The following is a 19,897-nucleotide window of genomic DNA, read 5'->3' as shown; positions in this document are numbered from 1 at the left end:
ATTAAATCTGTTATGCTTAAGAGTTGCCAGTGTACATTGATAAGCTTCAGGTTGTCACTGTGAACCTCACAATTTTATTTAAAAAAAATTAACAAGTATTAAATACTTATTTGTAATCATCGTTGAACAAGAGATATTGAGAGCTTAAATTATATTGAATCTTTCATTTTAATGAACACGCTGACCATTAGTGAACGTACAGGCGACCATTGCTCTAGAACACTAAAGCTCGCAGCTGAAAGACACCGAGCATCAACCACCCCTTAGCAACCTCAAAAAGTGCTTCATTGAGTAGATGTTACGTCAAAAATGCTATTAATTGTATTGTAATGCTTCTAGAAAAAAAAACACTAAGATATAAATACGAATACGACCCGTACTGCCTTTTGTAAAGATATTTGAGAAATTGTCTCTGCATTTTCTCTAACATTAATAAGTTCTTCGCTTCCCTGGTATTCCAAACAATAGAGCCACATTTGAGGACGCTACGAATTAGCGTATCGTACAGAATGCAATTCTCCAATAAATTGTTAAAGTGATATGCGCTCCGCATAACGAATCCGAAGATTCTCAGCGCCTATAATTGGGTAGTGAAAATTTGTGTTCTTTCTCATAGAACAAATTTTCAAAAATTAGCAATTAATGTTAATAAATGTTCGATTGAATTAATACTTTAAAATTTTAAATTAAGCAACTTTTAGTTTGGAAATATTTAGATTATGTTGTCCGAAACACAGTTGCTACAATTTCTAAACATTACAATATTTTTGTTGAAACACTAATTACACATTTTATATCGATAAATACAAAACATATATATACTAATTATGACTTGCATCATTTACTCTACATTAAACAGAATGTAACAAAAAATATACAACGTCTATGTTTACGTCTGCGTTCAATTTAACGACTGAAAAACTCAATAAAGTTTTTTATACTATTTTTTCCAATCCCACGTAGATTACGCTACATTAACATTTGCAACATTTTACAGAAGTTTATCTCATATTTATATTTCTATTTACAGATATTTCATAGCTGCATTAAAAATGCATTCATCATCGTTACTAAATCTTACTCATACATCAACGTCATGTTTGACAATTGATGTTTTAAAGTGTTTTTGAGCTATAAGAAAAATATATATATTTATGTTTATTTACGAGCGAATTAGCGTTTCGGTTTAACCGGAGCTTTTTATTGTCTGGAGCAGACAGTTGTGTATATCTGACAATAGCTTCTGAAGGCCCAAAATACGCATACAAACGAATCCGGACTCAAAGTGTATCAACATTGACGTCACAAATGCAATTTACGTTTCATCATAACTCATAAAAGAGTTAATCAGCGCTTTAAGGTTGAACGATTTTAACTAAGAAAATCTATGATATACATATATATATATATATATATATTGATTGTCTTTCAGGTTCAACATAGACAATAAAAAACTTAATTCAACTAATAGGAATGCCTTGTCGCTTGGCGAATAGATCGCATAATCGTAAAAAGGTTATCGTTATCATCCTACATTGCCTAAAGATATTTTGGATATAAAAATATAATCCTACCTAAAACAATGTAATTTTATAAAATAAATATTATTTTATAATTTTACAGTGGGAACAATTTATTTGAAAAAAATAACTTACCACTGTTAGAACTTTTCTTAGATCGCTTTGAAAGGAAGCCATGTCCAGGGATCCTCCAGCATTTTCTCCCATTCTCCTCAAAGCGTCAGCTAATGGGCCGCTCATGGCTTGAAGTCTTCTCCAAGATTGAGCATACTGCCTCCTGACAAGTTCGATGATGGTAGAGGTCAAAGCCAAACCGAACAGGATGTACATGGTACACAGCAGCATATAGTTTGGGCTTTCTAAAATGAAAAAATTAGGAAAAAAACATATAAAGAAAATCCTCGACACTTGGATTATTACAATACGTTTAAGCGTATCTAAGCGGGATATCCTGCGATCGTTACGAGGAATTTATTTTATAAAAATGCTCTTTGATCCCTAAGCGATTTATCCCAATGGCCTTTTCGATCGGATGCGGATTATAGGTATCAAACAAACGCCTTACCTCTATATTAATACGGAGAATGTATGAAGGAAAAATTCATTTGAGCATTATATAATAAATAATTGGAAACATTGCCTTGAAATAAATAAATTATTACAAATAAAATACTAAACTTGAATTTTTCATGACTAATTTATATTTCATTAGTATTTATCAAATTTTCTTGTGTATTTTTATGCAATTTATGAAAACTAATATTCCTATACTAAACACAAAAAAATATAATTCATTCCTTAAATACAATAAATCCTATTTTGCCACTCACTTTGTAAGTTAGTAAAAAGTAATAATAATATTAAAAATATTAACATCAATTAATATTAAATAAATATATTGTATTCTCTTATTTTATTTCCCATTTTAATATGCAGGGCTCGAGTTCCCCGTGTTAGCAGCACTGTAAATCAGACAACTGTCAATAATCACGCGTTTTCAAAGTATCAAATGTTAGCACTTAACGCGTTAAAATTGTTAAATTGTATTACAGAAATAACAATTCTATACGAACTGTGTATCGAAATTTACGGGAAAATTATAGTCCATTTAATCGTTTTACTGAGCGAACAATTCGTAATGCAGTGACTGGAAGCGCTGAAGGCAGGGAAAGTTCTATGCATTATCATAGCACCCATTCAGCCGAGAATATTGCTGCTGTAAGTGAAAATGTGGCCAAGACCCGGAATTGTCAATTATGCTAAGAGTCGTGTCTACGCCCTGTAGCACCTAAAAACCAACATTCAATAGCTGAGATCCGCTCGAAATGGATTATTTTTTTCTTTCTTGTGCATTATTTTTTGTAGTTTTAAGCAGTTGGTTTCTTTTATATCCAATATTTTATATGCCAGATTTTTATTTGTGATTGCTTCTTTGCATTCTGTTTAAAACTATTTTTTGATGCCTGCCAATTTTTTGTGGTGTCGGTGACTTTGACATGACTAAAGTAACACCATGTCTTCAGATAAGTAAATAGTTATAAATAGTTTTGAGCTTAATAATTTAAATAATCAATTAATGTAGTTTTTATTTTACTTTATGAAAGGTTTTTGTATTCTTTTTTCTTTATTTTTTTTGTGTTTTTATTAATATGAATCTAATTTTCTCTTGTAAACTAGAAAATGGTTATAAACTACATCAAATTTTCCTATATGTTTAATATTTTAATAAATATTTATATAAAAAAAATCTTTCTTTTTTATATCGTTTTAAAAATCATGTGCTTTGCTATAATTTTTAATGAGATTTAAGTTTTGACGTAGGCTACTACAATTGACATTCATGATAATCTAATTTAAGTAAAATATTTTTACGCATACATTTTTTAAACACAATGACTGAAAAATTATAGATTATTAAAATTATTATTTTTCAGATAGCAATGTTATTATTGTAAGTAACTTACTATGTAGCAGCAGTTTTATTTGGAATGGATTACATCACAACGGTTTTCCATTTGCTTTCTACAAGGATAAGAATAGATAATCGATTTTTGATTCAACTAGACTTAAATTAATTACCTCGATGGTTATCGGTGAGATTATAAAAATCTTAAAAGACTAGTCTAAGGCTATCGATTTTTCCTGTGAATTATTTTTGTGGCAATAAATTATTTGCGTCACGTATTGTATTGTGCGTTTTCATTACACCTATATTTATCTATAATTAAGAGAGTTTTCTATTCGTGTGGAATTTCCTTTTAACGGTAGGCGCTACGATATTTTACAAATACTTCACACGTCAGAATTTTGTATAATTATACATTTTAAATGCATAAACTAACTCATCGAATATGAAAAAATATTATATTTGTATCGTTTAAATAAAAATAAAATATAAGCATATTGTTGTCACTGCTTTTACCTGTTGCCAAAATTTTACGCCTGATATACAAAACGAAAATATACTGAATTTAATTAAATGTATCTAAACGGTTAAAACATTATATTTCTTAACGTCAATCATTTCTGGACGTGTTTAAATATATAAATCGCTTTAATTATATACATGTCCATATCAAATGACAATTGATTCCTGTATCAAGTCTCAGTTGGCCTTTGTCCAAGAGTGCGAGTCGAATGACACTTTCTTTCGTTTTCTTGTTTAGTCTGCCACTTATTTATTTTTTTAGCAACAACTTTGGCATCAGTCACAGCGTCAAACAATGCTAGTTTAAAATTAATCGTCTACGAATGTTGAAAAGCGGGAATGTCGTCGACCAAGTCGGTAATACAATACAAGCAAATGAACCTGGGATAGAGAATCGAGCATGAGGATGGGAGAATCCTGCTAGTGCTTAATGTTCTATTAAATATTTGGCAAGCTTTCATAAATTAATTACACCTCAAATTAGAGATGAATTTATAACAATATTCATTGAATATTCTGGCTGTAAAATTTCAATAGCCCTTAATGTCAAAACGACCCTTATTAAACATTCATGTGAAAATATCATTGTATTCCCAGTTTGTTTGCAAGAGAAAATATAATGGCAAACCAGGATTATACTAAAACAAACCTCATCAAGATTTCATGTAAAATGATATTTGTTTTGCTTATCTGTTTGCTGACGTACTTAAGCCATTTATTTTTTTATTTTATTTACAATATTCAATAAGCATTTTGCAAAATTATAAAATATATAAATTTTCCTATCATGTCTGCTTGATGTTTAATAAAAATTACAAATTATTTCTACAAAGATATATCATTAGTTTTCAGCATATTTAATAGTTAGTGAATGAAATAGTTATGAACAATATTTAGATTCCAATGAATGCCTTCAAAATTTACAAATATATTTTACAATAATTAGGAGTGTTAAAATATTATGTAAGCTCAAAATAAATGTATTTTTTACTGAAATAAAAAAATCACAATTAAATGTTTATTTTTATTTTAATGTTTCTAAATATAATAACTGTTTCTTTCACCTCTCGGTCATTTTTTAATTCCATTAGCATATTTTGGTGGCTTTGCTTTAAAATATTGTTAGCATCCTTTTCCATTGTTTATATTTAAAATAAAGTCGCGTCGTTCGATATAAACGAAATGTCTGAAAAACATGGTAAATTTGATAAAATCTTTCAGCCAAGTTCGTTGCTTTACTGAGAGTCAATTTTGGCACGCATTCGATTTATGTTGAAACGTGCTTTTTTATTTTTTTTCAATCCAGACGATCACAATATAAGTCTGCTTTTATTATTTGGCCAGATTCAAGAGTTTCATAATTCACAATCTTTCTGCAATCCAATACACAGAAAATAACTTTTTTACAGTGTGCCTGGGCTTTGAGGTAGATTTTCTACTTGAGCTTTCGCTGCTTTCTACGGTGATTGTTGTCATACAACACCCATTTCTCATCTTTGGTTATCGAATAAACGAGAAAAGACAACCCAGCTTCAAGATCCAGAAGCTGAATTTGTGTGGAACTCATACACTTGATCTCTAAGACTTTCCAACCTTCTCAATAATGTGTCTATGCACTGTTGAATCAAACTGTTTTTGATTCTCGGCCAGCTGATCGATAGTTTGAGTCGGATTTGCTTACATTTCAGCAGCCAGGTAATTATTGTATATCTTTGCTGGTCTCCCACAACCAGGACTATTCTTGATACTGTAATTTTCCGTTCCAATTTTTTTAAACCATTAAAAATTAACGGATATCTCATGAATCATGAACTACTTTACAAATGCTTTTAGTAACTGTAGTTAACAATTTTTTATAAATAAATTCATATAACATGCAATTTTTTATAAATTTTTCACTTAGTAAAACTTCTACAATCGCAAATTTTAGGGCCCAATTATTTTTTTATATATATAACAAAACATGAACTCGAGTGTCAACGGCCAAAGCACGACTGACTTATAAACTTTTATTCCGGAATTAGCTTATTAATAGGTAATTATTTTGTGGTAGTCACTTATTCTATAGATTAGTAAGTTCTTGACTGTGAGTATCACAAATCTGCTATGAATTTTAAATTCGAAAATAAATTAAAAATATATATTGTTGTTTATATATTATATATACATATATATGTATACATATATTCCCAATCTCTTCTGTTAAATATTGGTATTAGAGGGCAATAACTGCAAGCACTTGAGTTTAAAAATTGATCTTAAAGTCCAGTTTATACCAAAGTTTTTAATGCTCCGCTTTTTGCAACTTTTTTATACACTTTTACGAGGTAAATGCAAATGTTGTAAATCTGTTCCGAATTTTCTTAATTTTTTTAATTTTAAATCTATTAAAAATTCCTCAAATATAATTTTTATTAATTGCAATTTTAATGCTATCAAACTAGTTATAATAAATGTGTCTTCAGTGGGCACTGAAAAGTGTTTTTATATAAACTTTATTAGTTTATAAAATGAAGAAAAACTGCCCGAGCAAATTTCCCTGGAGGACTTCAACTGGATTTTTATGCGCAATCAAGAGTTCGTTATTTAGCTTCGACTTTTCATGAAATAATAATCAGAGGCTATACATTTAAATATTTTATAAATTTAACTGTACTATAATTTCAGTATATAATAGTTCAGTATGACTATAAATGTCTTTATCGTCCTCTTTAGTGGGATAATGTTTTTCGTTCAATCGAAATGTACAATTAGAAAATTCTAATGAATTGATTTTTTATATTTTTTATGCTTGCTCTGCTACATCCTGTATTGAAAACCGAACCTTTATCAAGTTTGGAAAAGTGGTTGCATCTTCTTGTTATTTAAATTAATATAGAACTACTAGCGCTCTGTTTTTGCGTGCCACAGTATATAGCAAACTTTCGCGTGTGTTTTCGTGTTTGGTTTGGAACGCATAAATGGTTAAAAAGCTCTCTCTCTCACCCACGTATCTCAAAGAGTTACGCTTTCGTCGAAACTAAATTCTGAAATTCATTGTATGTATCAGTCGAATCGGTGCGCTGGGTACTGTATTTGGAACAAGTCCAAATATAACATTTTCCAAACAGTCAATATTGTACCGCTATTGAAAAATCGCTACTTTTCCGATTCGCCTTTCATATGTGTCATTAATTATATATTTTTTTATTCATAGTGAAAAATTCTCTTTCGTAATCGACCTAGCGAGAAACAGGCGATTTATGTAATTGAATAGCCTTAAGCAAGAAATATGGGTATATTTGTATATATACAATATTTCATGATATGAATATTTTTTAATATACGAATAATAAATAGCTTTATGAATATTTAACATTGCCCGCATAAATCACAATGAGCGTTTAAGCAAAATGGTATTCTATTATATAATATTCTGCTTGAGATTAATTATGTTTTTGAAGTAAAATAGCTGAAAAGGCAAAAGAGATACTATGAAATTATTTTTTATAATTATGATAGCGATACTATCTAAACAAAACTTAGTTAATACCATGCAAGTGCTTTTCAATATATTGACTTATCTACAATGCTTAAGGATCTAATATTTAATTTATAGCATTAACCTACAACGGGATATATAAAGCTAAGATAATTTACAAGATTACGTTTAAAATGAAATTGCTTTTTATTTGAAAATGAGTGCTACAACACATTTTGTACTTTAATATCTATAACGCCACGGTTTTAGTATTGCTTATGAAATAATAAGATACATAATATATATTAAATATTAACGATTTTATAAATTTCGATCCGCTGCCTATTTTAATCCGGCCTACAAGTTAAAAAACCTTAATGTATACGCTTTACGCAGTGTACATTACATTTCCACTTTTTATCCAAAACACACAGACGCGAGACTTACACAATCACATTCTAGAAGTTACTGTGATATTACAACCAGATACAAGCGGCCCTCGACTTTCGAACGTTCGACATTCGCACATTTAAAAAAACATTTCTTTATATTAATTTTTTTTTTTTTTTTAATTATAAACATGAATGAGAAACGGAAAAACTTCAGTGTTGATACAAACAAAGAGAAATCAAGGACTCATAAGCTTCACACGATTCGGGATACAGATGGAAATTATTATAGGTTCTGATAGCGGTGAATCTTTTGCTTCAATCGGACGTTCGTATGATACAAACAGGTCAACGATATGTTCAATTTTGTAAAATAAAAATATAATTAAGGAAGACGTTCAAAATTGTGGAAATTAAAGAAATATTTTCACAATCTTTAAAGATATGTTTCCAAAAAAACATGGATGAAATGGAAAAATCTTTGTCATCATGGATCGATGACCAACATCAAAAATATGTCCCTCTGAGTATTTCAATTATTCAAGCAAAAGCTCTTAGTTTGCACAAAGATTGGAAGGATAGAATAAAAAAATATTTTAACACTGTTTTTCAAGCAAGTAACGGTTGGTTTTACAAATTTAAAATGAGGTATTCTTTTCATAATATTAAATTTACTGGAGAATCGGTTGATGCGGATAAAGTTGCTGCAAAAGAATTTATTTCCTAATTATCCAAAATTATTGAAGCTGGAGAATATTCCTTTAGCCAAATATTTATTGTAGATGAGACAGGTTTATTTTGGAAAACTCTTTAACAATGAAAAATATGAATGAAGCCTTCACGCATCTCGACAAATTTTTAAATATTATGGAAGATTGTGATCCCAATGGAGAACGCGTATCTCAAGTGCGTAAGGCGATCAATAAAGACATAGCATGTTATAAAATACTATACGAAGAAAAGAAAAAGAATAGTGGAAAACCGTTAACTCTTGATAACTTTTCAAAGGAAACACCCGCAAACCCCACTTAAACATGTCTCTTAAACGCCTCTTAAACATCTTATATTTACTTGATAAATAAATAATTTAAAATACACACAATTTTAATTTTTTTTTTACTTCCCTCTACTTTCGAACATTTAACATTCGCACACATTTTCAGAAACCAATTATGTGCGAAAGTCGAAGGCCGCCTGTATACGACTGCGAAATGGACCGAAATATTTGTTTTTATAGCCGAATGTGACACAGACGAAAAACCTTGAAATTTTTGCACTAATTAGTATAATAAATTAATATCGGTAAAAACCAAAAGAAATACGAATGTATTTGAATAAAACATCCATTTTTTATAAAATATTCAAATAGTTAAAAACTACGAACCATTTTTATTTGGTTTACTTTTTGGAAATTTGGTTGCATAATCTGTATTTTTTTTTTACTTGAATGGATAAAAGATGAACTTGTCGCATTTTCTAAATTGTTTCTTAACTTGTCAAAAACAGATGTGTATAATGTCCTATTAAAAGTATTCTAGTGATTTTTTTGCTTTCATAATGTAAACTTTTTTCATTTTTAGTATAAATTTAATTATATAATTAATTATGTACTCACTTGGTACTAGATCTCCAAATCCTATTGTAGTCATCGTGACGAAGCAAAAGTAAAAACCATCGCCGAAAGTCCAATCCTCTTCCCAAAGGACAAAAAGTCCTGCACCAGCTGCCAAGTACAAAAACAAGAATCCGACCGCAGCTAAAGCGTAGAACCATCTCTTTCCAGATTGATTGGGGGTCGGTGAGCTTTTACATAAAACTAAAATAAAATGATATTCAGTATGTTTTCTTACATTATATAAAAATATAACCTTTTTAAAACTTACAAGGCACCTCTGGCATATGTTTGGCCATCAGTGAAACGGCGGTGGCAAATATTTTTCCCCAGTCTGCTATTACAGTCAAGGTCAGTGGAATTCCGATCAAGGCAAACAGGATACAAAAGGTCCGACCCCAGAACGTGATCGGTACGATGTTTCCATAACCTGCATTAAATACATGTAATAATAATTGCTCAAGTTAGATGGTTGCATATGAAACATCTGATTTTGACATTGATATGCTACGTTTATGTATCTGTCAAACGTGTAATTAATTAAAAAAATAGTATGTTATAATTTTAATGGAATGTAAAACAATTTACCTATAGTTTATAACTCAAAACAGGATTTAGGATGCTATTTAATAAATTAGAAAAAATAACTAGTGGTAGCTGTCGTAATTTTTCACAAGTTTTTTTAATGATATAAATTCTCTTGAAATCGAATAAAACAATTGAGTGTTGTTTTTAGAGGCAAAAATAATTTAATTTGAATCAATACAACTGTTGCTATGGTTATATTGCACTACTAGTAAATATCATAATATAAAACTATTTTATTTTGCCATGATAAATTGTTTCATGGTTACACGCATGAAATGTGCACTTTATTATACTATTGTTAAATATACAAAAACATTGGAAACGTTTTCGAGCACAAAAGCTCTTTGTTCAATTTTGCTAAGTCATTCAGTTGAATTCACAGTTAAACTATACCTATTGTTGTGAGGACAGTTGATGAAAAGAACACTGCTTGTAGCGTACTCCATTTTTCTTCAGCGGCTGGAAATTTCTTTTCTGCTGACAAAACTAACCCACTATGAGCAGCTTGTTCGATAACCTACGAAAACAATTATTAGTTATAAAATAAACGAGAACAAAGAGAAAGCAATTTTTTTCACGTGCAGCCCGAAGCAAGAATTATCCGATATTAAACCGTTTCCCTAGAGAAAAAGTCGTAAGAAAAACTGCAACTAAGAGCCATTTGTTACTGGAATATTCTAGACACGCTTGTGATATTCTATATTGCGGGAAGACGTGATATAATAAGATTTCATATTACTAAGATGTAGTAGCATTTTTTTCATGTGGAAAAAATTAAATTGCTTATCCCAAATTGATCCAAAAGTATTACTGCAGTTTATGATATGATCTCTTAATACAAAAAAACTGCATTTATTAAAACTATAAAACCGTTTTAATTATGATCAGTATAACGCTGCAGGTACCAATTTAGTTCACTAGGATTAAAGTGTGCTTAGTAAGGATACTTGAACTGTTGCCAATCTTGAAACGACCAATGTCGCTAGATTAGAAATTTAATTAATTCTATAATAGTATCTATAGTGCAACGTACATGTTCTATAATTAATAAAGTAATGTAGTATTTAAATAATATAAACAATACATACATATATTATTTATTTACAGATTTTCCAAATTTTGTGTCCCATTTTCCTAGATCTTATCAATGTTACTACTTCATTATGATTCAGTTCGAAGATAAGTTTGACAAGGGTCTCGTAAGTAATCAAACACATAAACGAATCTGATTAGAGATCAGGAAATCTAAAGTATCTGGACAAACGCTTAAGGCACCGATTAATGCAAATTTTCTACTATAAATATATTATTGTTAACTGAGATCGCTTAAATATAATGTTTAACAATATTAAGATATCGAGATAGACTTAAAAATTTGTTCAAAAAAATTACAAAAAATAGATTATTGATCAGTGAGTGTTTTAGTTTTAAAAATCAATAATTTCAAAGCACATTTATTAAAATCTTAATACATACATGTAGTGAATTGAAAATAGTTCAATACATATGAAACGCTTCATCATATAAATGATGCTAGTGAATCAACTGTATTATGACAACTCAGAATATACGATGAGTGGAAAAGCTTGTTTACATTTCTGAATTTATGTTTACATGGATTCTAATATACTATTGTGAAGTATTGGCATTGCTGTATCAATATTTATTCGGTGCAACATAGCCGACGTTACCTCTTCGTAAAGAGCTAGTTCTATCTCCACCAGCATTTCAAGGTCAGATGTGTCCGAATTATTGGTTATGCTCGAAATGAACTGTTCTCTCTGGTTGATCACGAGGCGTCGATGGTGGTCCAGACGAGCCACTTCCGCCGGATACTCGAGCGCTCGGAAAATCTGAAAGAAATCAATACGTTAGAAGTGTAATAGAGCATGATCAAAGGCAAACCTTAAAATACACTTACTTTAGATATGCTTAAATGCACTATAAATATATTGATTTAATACTCAAATGCTCAAATTCAGATCTCATAAGGTTTAAGCATATTTCTTTAAATATCAATAAATGTCGAAAATTGGAAATAATTTTTTTTAATTGCACTTTACTCGAATATTTTCAACCCATGTATTTAGGCTTCGCTTCGGTACCATGCGCGGATTGGGGCTAGGTCCGACCTCCTACCTAGGCAGTCGCGAGTAATCGCCGCGATAATATTTCTAGTCTCTGGCATCTCTAATCAATTTAACCACTTAAACACCAGCGACTTACTGGTGCGTCATTTCCCGATATTTTTTTTACATTTTTTTTAAACCAAGTTAACGAATTATTTAAAAAATATATTTGTTAAATATTATTAGATATTTTGCTAAAGATTATTGTACTAGCTTCATTTATCAGCAAACAGAGTATTTTAAATTTATTTTTAAAAAGAGATACTGACCCTTGATGAGTAATAACAGGTGACTCACTAAAAAGTCGCTGGCATTTAAAGGGTTAAAGAGAATGTAGCGTTCAATCGAGCTCCGCGTACCCAAGAATCATTCATGGAAAGCGCCTGTAAAACACTGATATTGTTTCTTATAATAATACTAGTTCGTGCCGTCAGAGCTATCTGTTAATTAAAGCTTTTTAAAAGTCGCAGTGACATATTCTCAGTATAATTAATATAATAAAATACATGATTCCGTAACGTTTTTCTAAAATGTGCTCTACACATTCAAGTATTTTTTTATTTTATTTTTATCTATAAATGAATTATTTAATAATTAATTAATCACATTATCATAAAAATGATGAGTATTCAATAATTATAAATCTTTTTTTTATACAGGAAGTAACATTAAACGCACAAGATATTGGATAGAATGTTTAGTTTTCCATTGCGGTCTTTACTACATTGCACAGTGAAATAGTTTTATCGCACAGTTACGTGACACGTGTTTAATCAGATAACAATTTACATAAAATTATTGTGCACATAACACACATTGTGTATTCGTGTTATACGTCACAGCTTACTGTCCCTGTTTTGATGAATGATCCAGATTTTTATTTTCACACTATTTGAGGTAATCTTCTGATAATAAACAAGCTGAGTACTGTTTACAATATGAATATAAATATATATTTAACAATGCACCAATTTAGATATACATTCAAGTGTCAATATTTTTGGCAAAAGCATTTTGCTCAGTCATCGTCTCAAACATTTCCGGATAGATGTACGATAATAAGAATCTCGAGACCGTAATAGTAAGAATATATTGGTTCAGTCGAAAAATATCGAATGCATGAAAAGAGAAAATGTTCCTAATGCCATGGTTTAGATCTGATAAAAAAAGGTTGAATAAAAAAATCTCTTTGAAATGCTTCCCTTGGAAATCGATATGAATTAAATATATGTACATATATAATATACGCCCAAGTCAAATAGTCAGATTTTAACGCACCAATTTCACGCAATGAGATCGCGAGAGATTTTTTTATCGAAAAAAATCTCATTGTTATGCGTCTTTAAAAAAAATTAAATTTTTATATTACTATATTCAATATTAAAATTAAAATTATTTTTTTATTTATTTATGCTATGTTAGGTGATGAAAAATATCTAGGTTATTCGGTAATGGAAAGAGATGAATTGTATGAAACATGATATCTGACGAATGTTAATGGGAGACAGGAAAAAGGCAGACGAGCGTGCGAGAAAAATGTATGTTCAGAAAGAATGTGAATATACCGAAACTTCCGAGTTTATATCATTTTACTTAACGCTTAAGAAGACAAATTATGTTACAATAAACTATGCGTGTTTTATATCATATTAATATCAGTTTAATATAGTCTGTGTTATATAGTACACGATTAAAAATAAATTAATATTTATATATTAATTAAAAATCTAAATAATCACTTAAAATTATACATACAGTGTACTCGCGCTTATGCTGGAGAAGTGCACAGATAATCCGAACCTTAATTTTTTAATAGTAAAAATAAATAACAATGAAAAGTGTTTTCAGAAGTACGTTCTTCAACCGGTCGATTATTAATAAATATTGGCACAACTCAAGACACCAAATTGGCAGTGAGAACACGAGGGTAATTTGAGGGATGTTGTGTTTTATTACTAGCTTTTAAATATCTCTATGAACTATATTTCAAGAGACAAATTAAAGCGTATTTATTATTAATCTGTATTAGTTACTGCTAAACCAACATCTAGGTGTAAAACTCGAATATTTGTAACTGCCATCTGGTAAGAGAGCGCAAAATATAGCATTCCATATTTTATTGTATTTTACACTTTTCGGGCCAAGAAGGGTTGGCAATTTTGGACTTTTCAGTTTAATATTACTTTTTAACGATGGCAGTAAATAGTAATAAAATTCATCGTTAAGCATTGCCGCAGCTTTCGCGATGTATCTAACTATACGACCACAGTGTAATATATCCTTCGGCTTTGAGAAAGCCTGCAATTTTTCTCAAGACTAACACCAAACAGAACAGACATTAATTAAACAGCATTGTAACACAACACACGTTTTATTTAACATATTAATAGCATACATCAGGGGTGTCCAACCAAAGATTTAAAAAAAATCGTTATTTTTTAACATTTCTTCTATATTTTACTAAAACTGGTGAAAATGAAAAGGCAAATATACGACAATAAAGCACTTCATGAAAAAACTGACGAGTATTTTTTATTAAAAAAAAAATAAAGCAATTTTTTGCAATGCAGTAAAATCTATTTTTCTAAGGCATTATATTTAATTCATTTCAAAATTTAATAAATTGCAATAAATTTGTCTTTTAAAGTTTGAGAACCCTAGGGGATGTGACTTCGTAGCCAGTGAGACGCTTGGTAGAATCTAGTTAGAGTTTTTATTAGCTTATATTACAATTCCGACAGACGATAAATGGCGAGTTGTTTTCTCCAAGCGGTGGTGGAGAAGCTGGCGCAGGGATGATGTCCATGAGAGGTCTAGTTGGTGGCGTGGCAGCGAGTGTATAGCGAAAGTTAATCCCTCTCTGCTACGGTGGTGCTCGTATGGAAGAGTTCCTCTCGGAATGTGAGCGCCCATGATAGTATGTTGTCTGCGGACGTCGAGTGTCTTCGAGTAGCTGCTTGTGACTCCCCTCTCCTCATCTGTGTTCTCACAATTATACAGCGATCATCCAGCCAATCACTGAAGTAGCTTCTTAGAACGGCGAAATAGGTATACGCCTTTAGAAAGCAACATTCGCTTGATGGGCATTGTCCAATGTCGTATTTCATTGCAACAGGAATATTTTGGAGCTCTAAAGCAAATGATATGGCTATACGTTCATTTTCTTAACAAATCAATCAGAGTAATGATAAGTTATCAAACGTATATCCAGAGGTAGAGGCATAACTTTTCATCTCTTTGTCAATTATGAATAATGATAAAATGGATAGCTCTCGAACTGACTATGTTAATGCAAACAGAGTATAGTTGACGAGGTTGCAATAAAGATCTATATCTTCAATTTATTTAAGTATGACTGGATTCTACATTAATAAAGCGACGTTAAAAACTGACAATATTAAAAACGTTGTCAATAACAAAATAAATTAAATCAAAATGATTAAGTCCCCGTTAATTTCAAGTTTCTGAATCTTCTGAAAACTAGCTACTGTACTGTAATAAAGGTATTAAGTGATTAACTTAAAAGGAAAACTTGCACTTGAATTTTAAAATGGCTGATTAACCATTAAAAATGGATATCACTGCTCATTTAAATTAACTGAAAATACATCTTCAATATGAAAATCAGTTTCAAACAACGACGGCATTTGAAATTAAACCGAAATGTTGCTCTCTGGAAAATAAGAACAATAGCTTAATTCACTTTGAAATACTGTCTGAACAAAGCCAGGTAAACAGCAAAACATATGCGGCTTTAATTACTATTTTATCGCATGGCTTTGAGAGTGGATTTTAAAATTTCAAAAAATAATACCTGAATTTTAGTTAATCTGCTACTCTATCCTCAGTTGACATCAACATATTACCTGCGAACTTGCAGATATAATGTATAGATTTGAAATCATATATGTGATTTTTAGAATTATATATTTAATTGTCTTTAATTTATAACTGCACATTTTTTTTAGACGAGCATCTTTAAAATATTCTTTGCATCGCTACTTTGATGTACTGATATCGAAAAAATAAGCTCAGTGTTCACATTAAGAGTAATGTATCATTATCTTTTGTGTAAAAAATAAAGTTGTAATCGACACATTGGTAATATGGTTATACTGTATAAAAAACATATTGAATTCTATCTGCAGCACTTGATATATTATATTTTGCCGAGCAACGCGTCCAGATGAACCAAAAGGTTGAATACCCCTGGCATATATATTCTGTACCGTAATTTAGATTGACGGGAGATTTACAGTAGTAATCCATCGAGTTAAACAAATTGATTATTGGTTTACTTTCAATAAGCATTTTCTAGCTTAACGACGTTAACATATGTAAATGTTATTCTTTAGTCGTTCCTAAACTTTTAGTTACTACAAATTTGTTCGTTTCAGATCTCAAAATTAAAATTTCTAAAAATAATAATGCCCTTACACAATAATAAAATTTATAATAATGCTTAGAATTTACTTCAAATAAAACTATGCGAAAGAAGCAATTTTTATATATTTTTACAGAAGGTATTTTTACAAATACATAATATGAAAAAAAAATACCTCAAAAATCTCGAAAGTCTTTTTCAAACTGGCATCTTGAAGATTTCAGAAAAGGTTCATCATCGTTGTAATCATCAATGTATTTTGTGTCCATGCTGCTAGTTACTGATGGTACAAATGGTGCTGCGATTCTCAAATTTAGAATATCATCAAAAGATATACTTTTGAACCAATTATGATTTTTTATATCCCACGATCCGTTCTTTAAAATTCCATACCTTCTCGTCATATCTTTGTGCAAAATATTTGTAACCAAATTTATCAAATCTGGGCTAAAGTGACATGGACATGTGAATCTCCCGACGGCGATCTTCTCGAACGTCTCCAAATCTCCTACACCAACAAAAGGAGAAAATCCAGCGTTCATTTCGTATATCAAAATTCCAAAAGACCACCAATCCGCAGATTTGCCGTACCCCCTCGAGAGGAAAACTTCAGGCGCCATATACTCAGGAGTGCCACAAATAGACCAAGTGCGACCGCTCAAAATTTTACAAAAACCGAAATCAACCAGCTTCAAATATCCATTCCAATCAACCACCAAATTTTCTAGTTTCAAATCTCTGTAGATTATATCGCAGTGGTGCAAGTATTCCACGGCCAAGGCGATCTGAGCTCCGTAAAACTTCGACCTGTCCTCGTCGAACCTCTGCGCTTGCCTCAGATGAGTGAACAGATCCCCGCCGTTCATTAAGTACATGGCTAAATACAGATAGTCGTTGTCTTTAAAGAAGTACTCCAAATGGATCACAAACGGGAATCTAATCGACCTCAACACATCCAACTCGCTCTTGCAATGCGATAGCTGCTTGTACTGTATCACGTGACTCATTTTCAAGATCTTCATAGCGTACAATTTGTCATCCTTTGTATTCTTCGCCATATAAACCTTTCCAAATCCACCTTCACCGATCACGTTAAGCATCTCAAAATCTGACAATTGCACACTACCATTATCAAATCCATTCTTTTTACGATGTTTATACTCGGATTTTAATTCGTCTAAATATTTTTGATAATTTTTCTTGATAGAATACTGTTTAAACATATCTTAAACGTTGCTATGTGTTTTGTTTATTTGTTTTATTAATTTCATATTTTCAATAATTATATTTTGGTCATAACGAAGCAATTGTTGATCCATAACTATTACATACTTTTTAATTTATTCGTAGATTACAGCACTCATTAATTATACTGGCAGCAATCAGCGCCTTTTGTATCTGTGGCATTATTTAAGACAGGGCTGTTCAAATTCACTGCACGCAAAATAGCTTATTAATATTATTATATTTCTGAAAAGCATAGTTTTTAAAAATAGTTTTCTAATATAAATTTATAATAAATATAACGATATAATTAACAATCATGCTTTTTAATTTCGCAAAATGGCCAAAAAATTAATATTGTATATAAGCTTAGGGCCACCTGATTCATTTACATTGCTTAGCAATAAAAACATATTTTTATTTATTTAATTAAATACATAAATACTTAATAAATAGTACAAAAAAATATTCACAGAATATAAAAAATGTATCGCACTATTAAAAAATATGTGTACCATATTTAGCAAGCTCGTTAAAAAACGTAAGGGGAACGTTTTTTAAAAGCGCTGACGTCCTGGATTTCGATTCTGAAAACTTAAGAAAGATTTTACGGGACCACCCGGGGTAGCACATCCGTCATGTTAACCACTCGTAAGCACCGGAAAATACTACTCTTTTGTGCGTAAATGATGCGCAATAGACAATGCGTCTATGCTGTGTAAAAACCACTATTGTCATCCAGCTCTTGTATTAACAAGTATCGAAAGTTTCGCAAAGTGAACATATTTCGTTGAGCGAATCTTCATGCGATGTGATTGACCCATCATCATTCGCATCTGTGATTCGCCGATAGCTAACTCGAATCAATAGTAACTTTTATTAATTGCTGCGAATAAAAAAAATAATATTCCTGGGGTTTGCAAACATTTAATTTGTTTTTTATTTGGATTTGTGTCCTCGACTTTTAACAACGTGTGGAGAAGCAAATATCATTAAAATAAAGGTATTGAGATATTATTTTATTTATCATATATTTCTACAATTTTGTGTATTTTAATTGTTTATGAAATGTCAAATAATAACGCTTTATGAAGAAATCAAATACCACTTCAAAAAAAAAAAAATTCAATGGTTAAGCAACAGGAAAGAAACTTAGAGTGAATAATTATGTGCCTTGGTACAGCTGAGCTTGGTACACCGCTGCAATTTTAAAAACAATTAGTGCTGGAAATCCGTTATATTTACAGCTGTATTCAGAGCAGGTAGTGAAAAGAGAGAAAGGGGCTTACGATAAATACTCCTAAAACATTGTTTGAGAATATAAGTTTTATGAACGACTCGAGGTATTATGATTATCAAATATTTCATTTCGACTTCTACAAATATTTGCCGGTCAAGAAAAAAATACGACTGCGAGGATCAATGACATAAGAATGATTATATTATTAAGTATTTTATGACAAAGATTAATTTGCCAGCTAAAATAAACAAAGTCAATGTTTTCATGTAAATGGTATGTTATAAGGGGACTCTCGTTAGTTTATTTTTTAGCTATTAACTATAATATAATTTACATGCAAAAATGTTGATAATGAAATCAGTAAAAATATTTTCCATCTACAAACATTTTAAATATACTGTAATAACATAAATACATAAAGTATATTAGATATATTCTTACGAATGTTTATTTCTCAATAAATGAGACATTATGTAAACCTTAGCGAAAACTACAGTGTTTAAAACAGAATAAAAATATGTTATTTCCTAACTTTTACTTTTTAAATATCACTCTTACATATATAAAATTATAGTAAGTAGGTATATTAATATGTTTACTCTTTATATCCTTCACAAAATAAACTGATATGTATGCATTGTTATTATTAAATTGGAGCTAAAGCAAAATTAAACATAAATTTTTATTTTTAACATGATTCCGTTTCATACTTTTTTTTTTATTTTCTTTATAAATATGCTTATATACACTACAGTTACCATATTTATTTTATCTTTATACTAATGTAACTCTAATTAAAAAATATTATTTTAAATATTTGTAATTTAAAATCAACAAAATTTTGTAAAAATATCAATAAAGCAATCAAAAAGGTTTATGATCGCTTTTCAAAACAAAGTGTTGCAATGGTGTTACTCTGAACT

General features: G+C 30.2%; 1 protein-coding gene across 1 annotated transcript in view; it reads right to left on the bottom strand.

The window, feature by feature from the left end:
• LOC148231888 (TWiK family of potassium channels protein 7) overlaps positions 1 to 19,897 on the bottom strand; it is a 48,493-nt gene that overhangs the window by 27,589 nt on the left and 1,007 nt on the right. The window contains exons 2-6 of the mRNA XM_088192925.1: positions 11,689 to 11,850; positions 10,391 to 10,514; positions 9,681 to 9,839; positions 9,413 to 9,613; positions 1,656 to 1,879 (exon numbers count right to left, since the gene is read on the bottom strand). Of these exons, the coding sequence (XP_088049051.1) occupies positions 1,656 to 1,879; positions 9,413 to 9,613; positions 9,681 to 9,839; positions 10,391 to 10,514; positions 11,689 to 11,850 (870 nt within the window). The remainder of the gene's footprint in view (positions 1 to 1,655; positions 1,880 to 9,412; positions 9,614 to 9,680; positions 9,840 to 10,390; positions 10,515 to 11,688; positions 11,851 to 19,897) is intronic.

Source organism: Plectrocnemia conspersa, unplaced genomic scaffold (genome assembly GCF_051122295.1).
Source record: "Plectrocnemia conspersa isolate PC_06_02 unplaced genomic scaffold, ASM5112229v1 ptg000009l, whole genome shotgun sequence".
Classification (NCBI taxonomy): domain Eukaryota; kingdom Metazoa; phylum Arthropoda; class Insecta; order Trichoptera; family Polycentropodidae; genus Plectrocnemia; species Plectrocnemia conspersa.
Note: the sequence above shows the minus strand (reverse complement) of the source record. Positions and strands in the feature narration are given on the sequence as shown.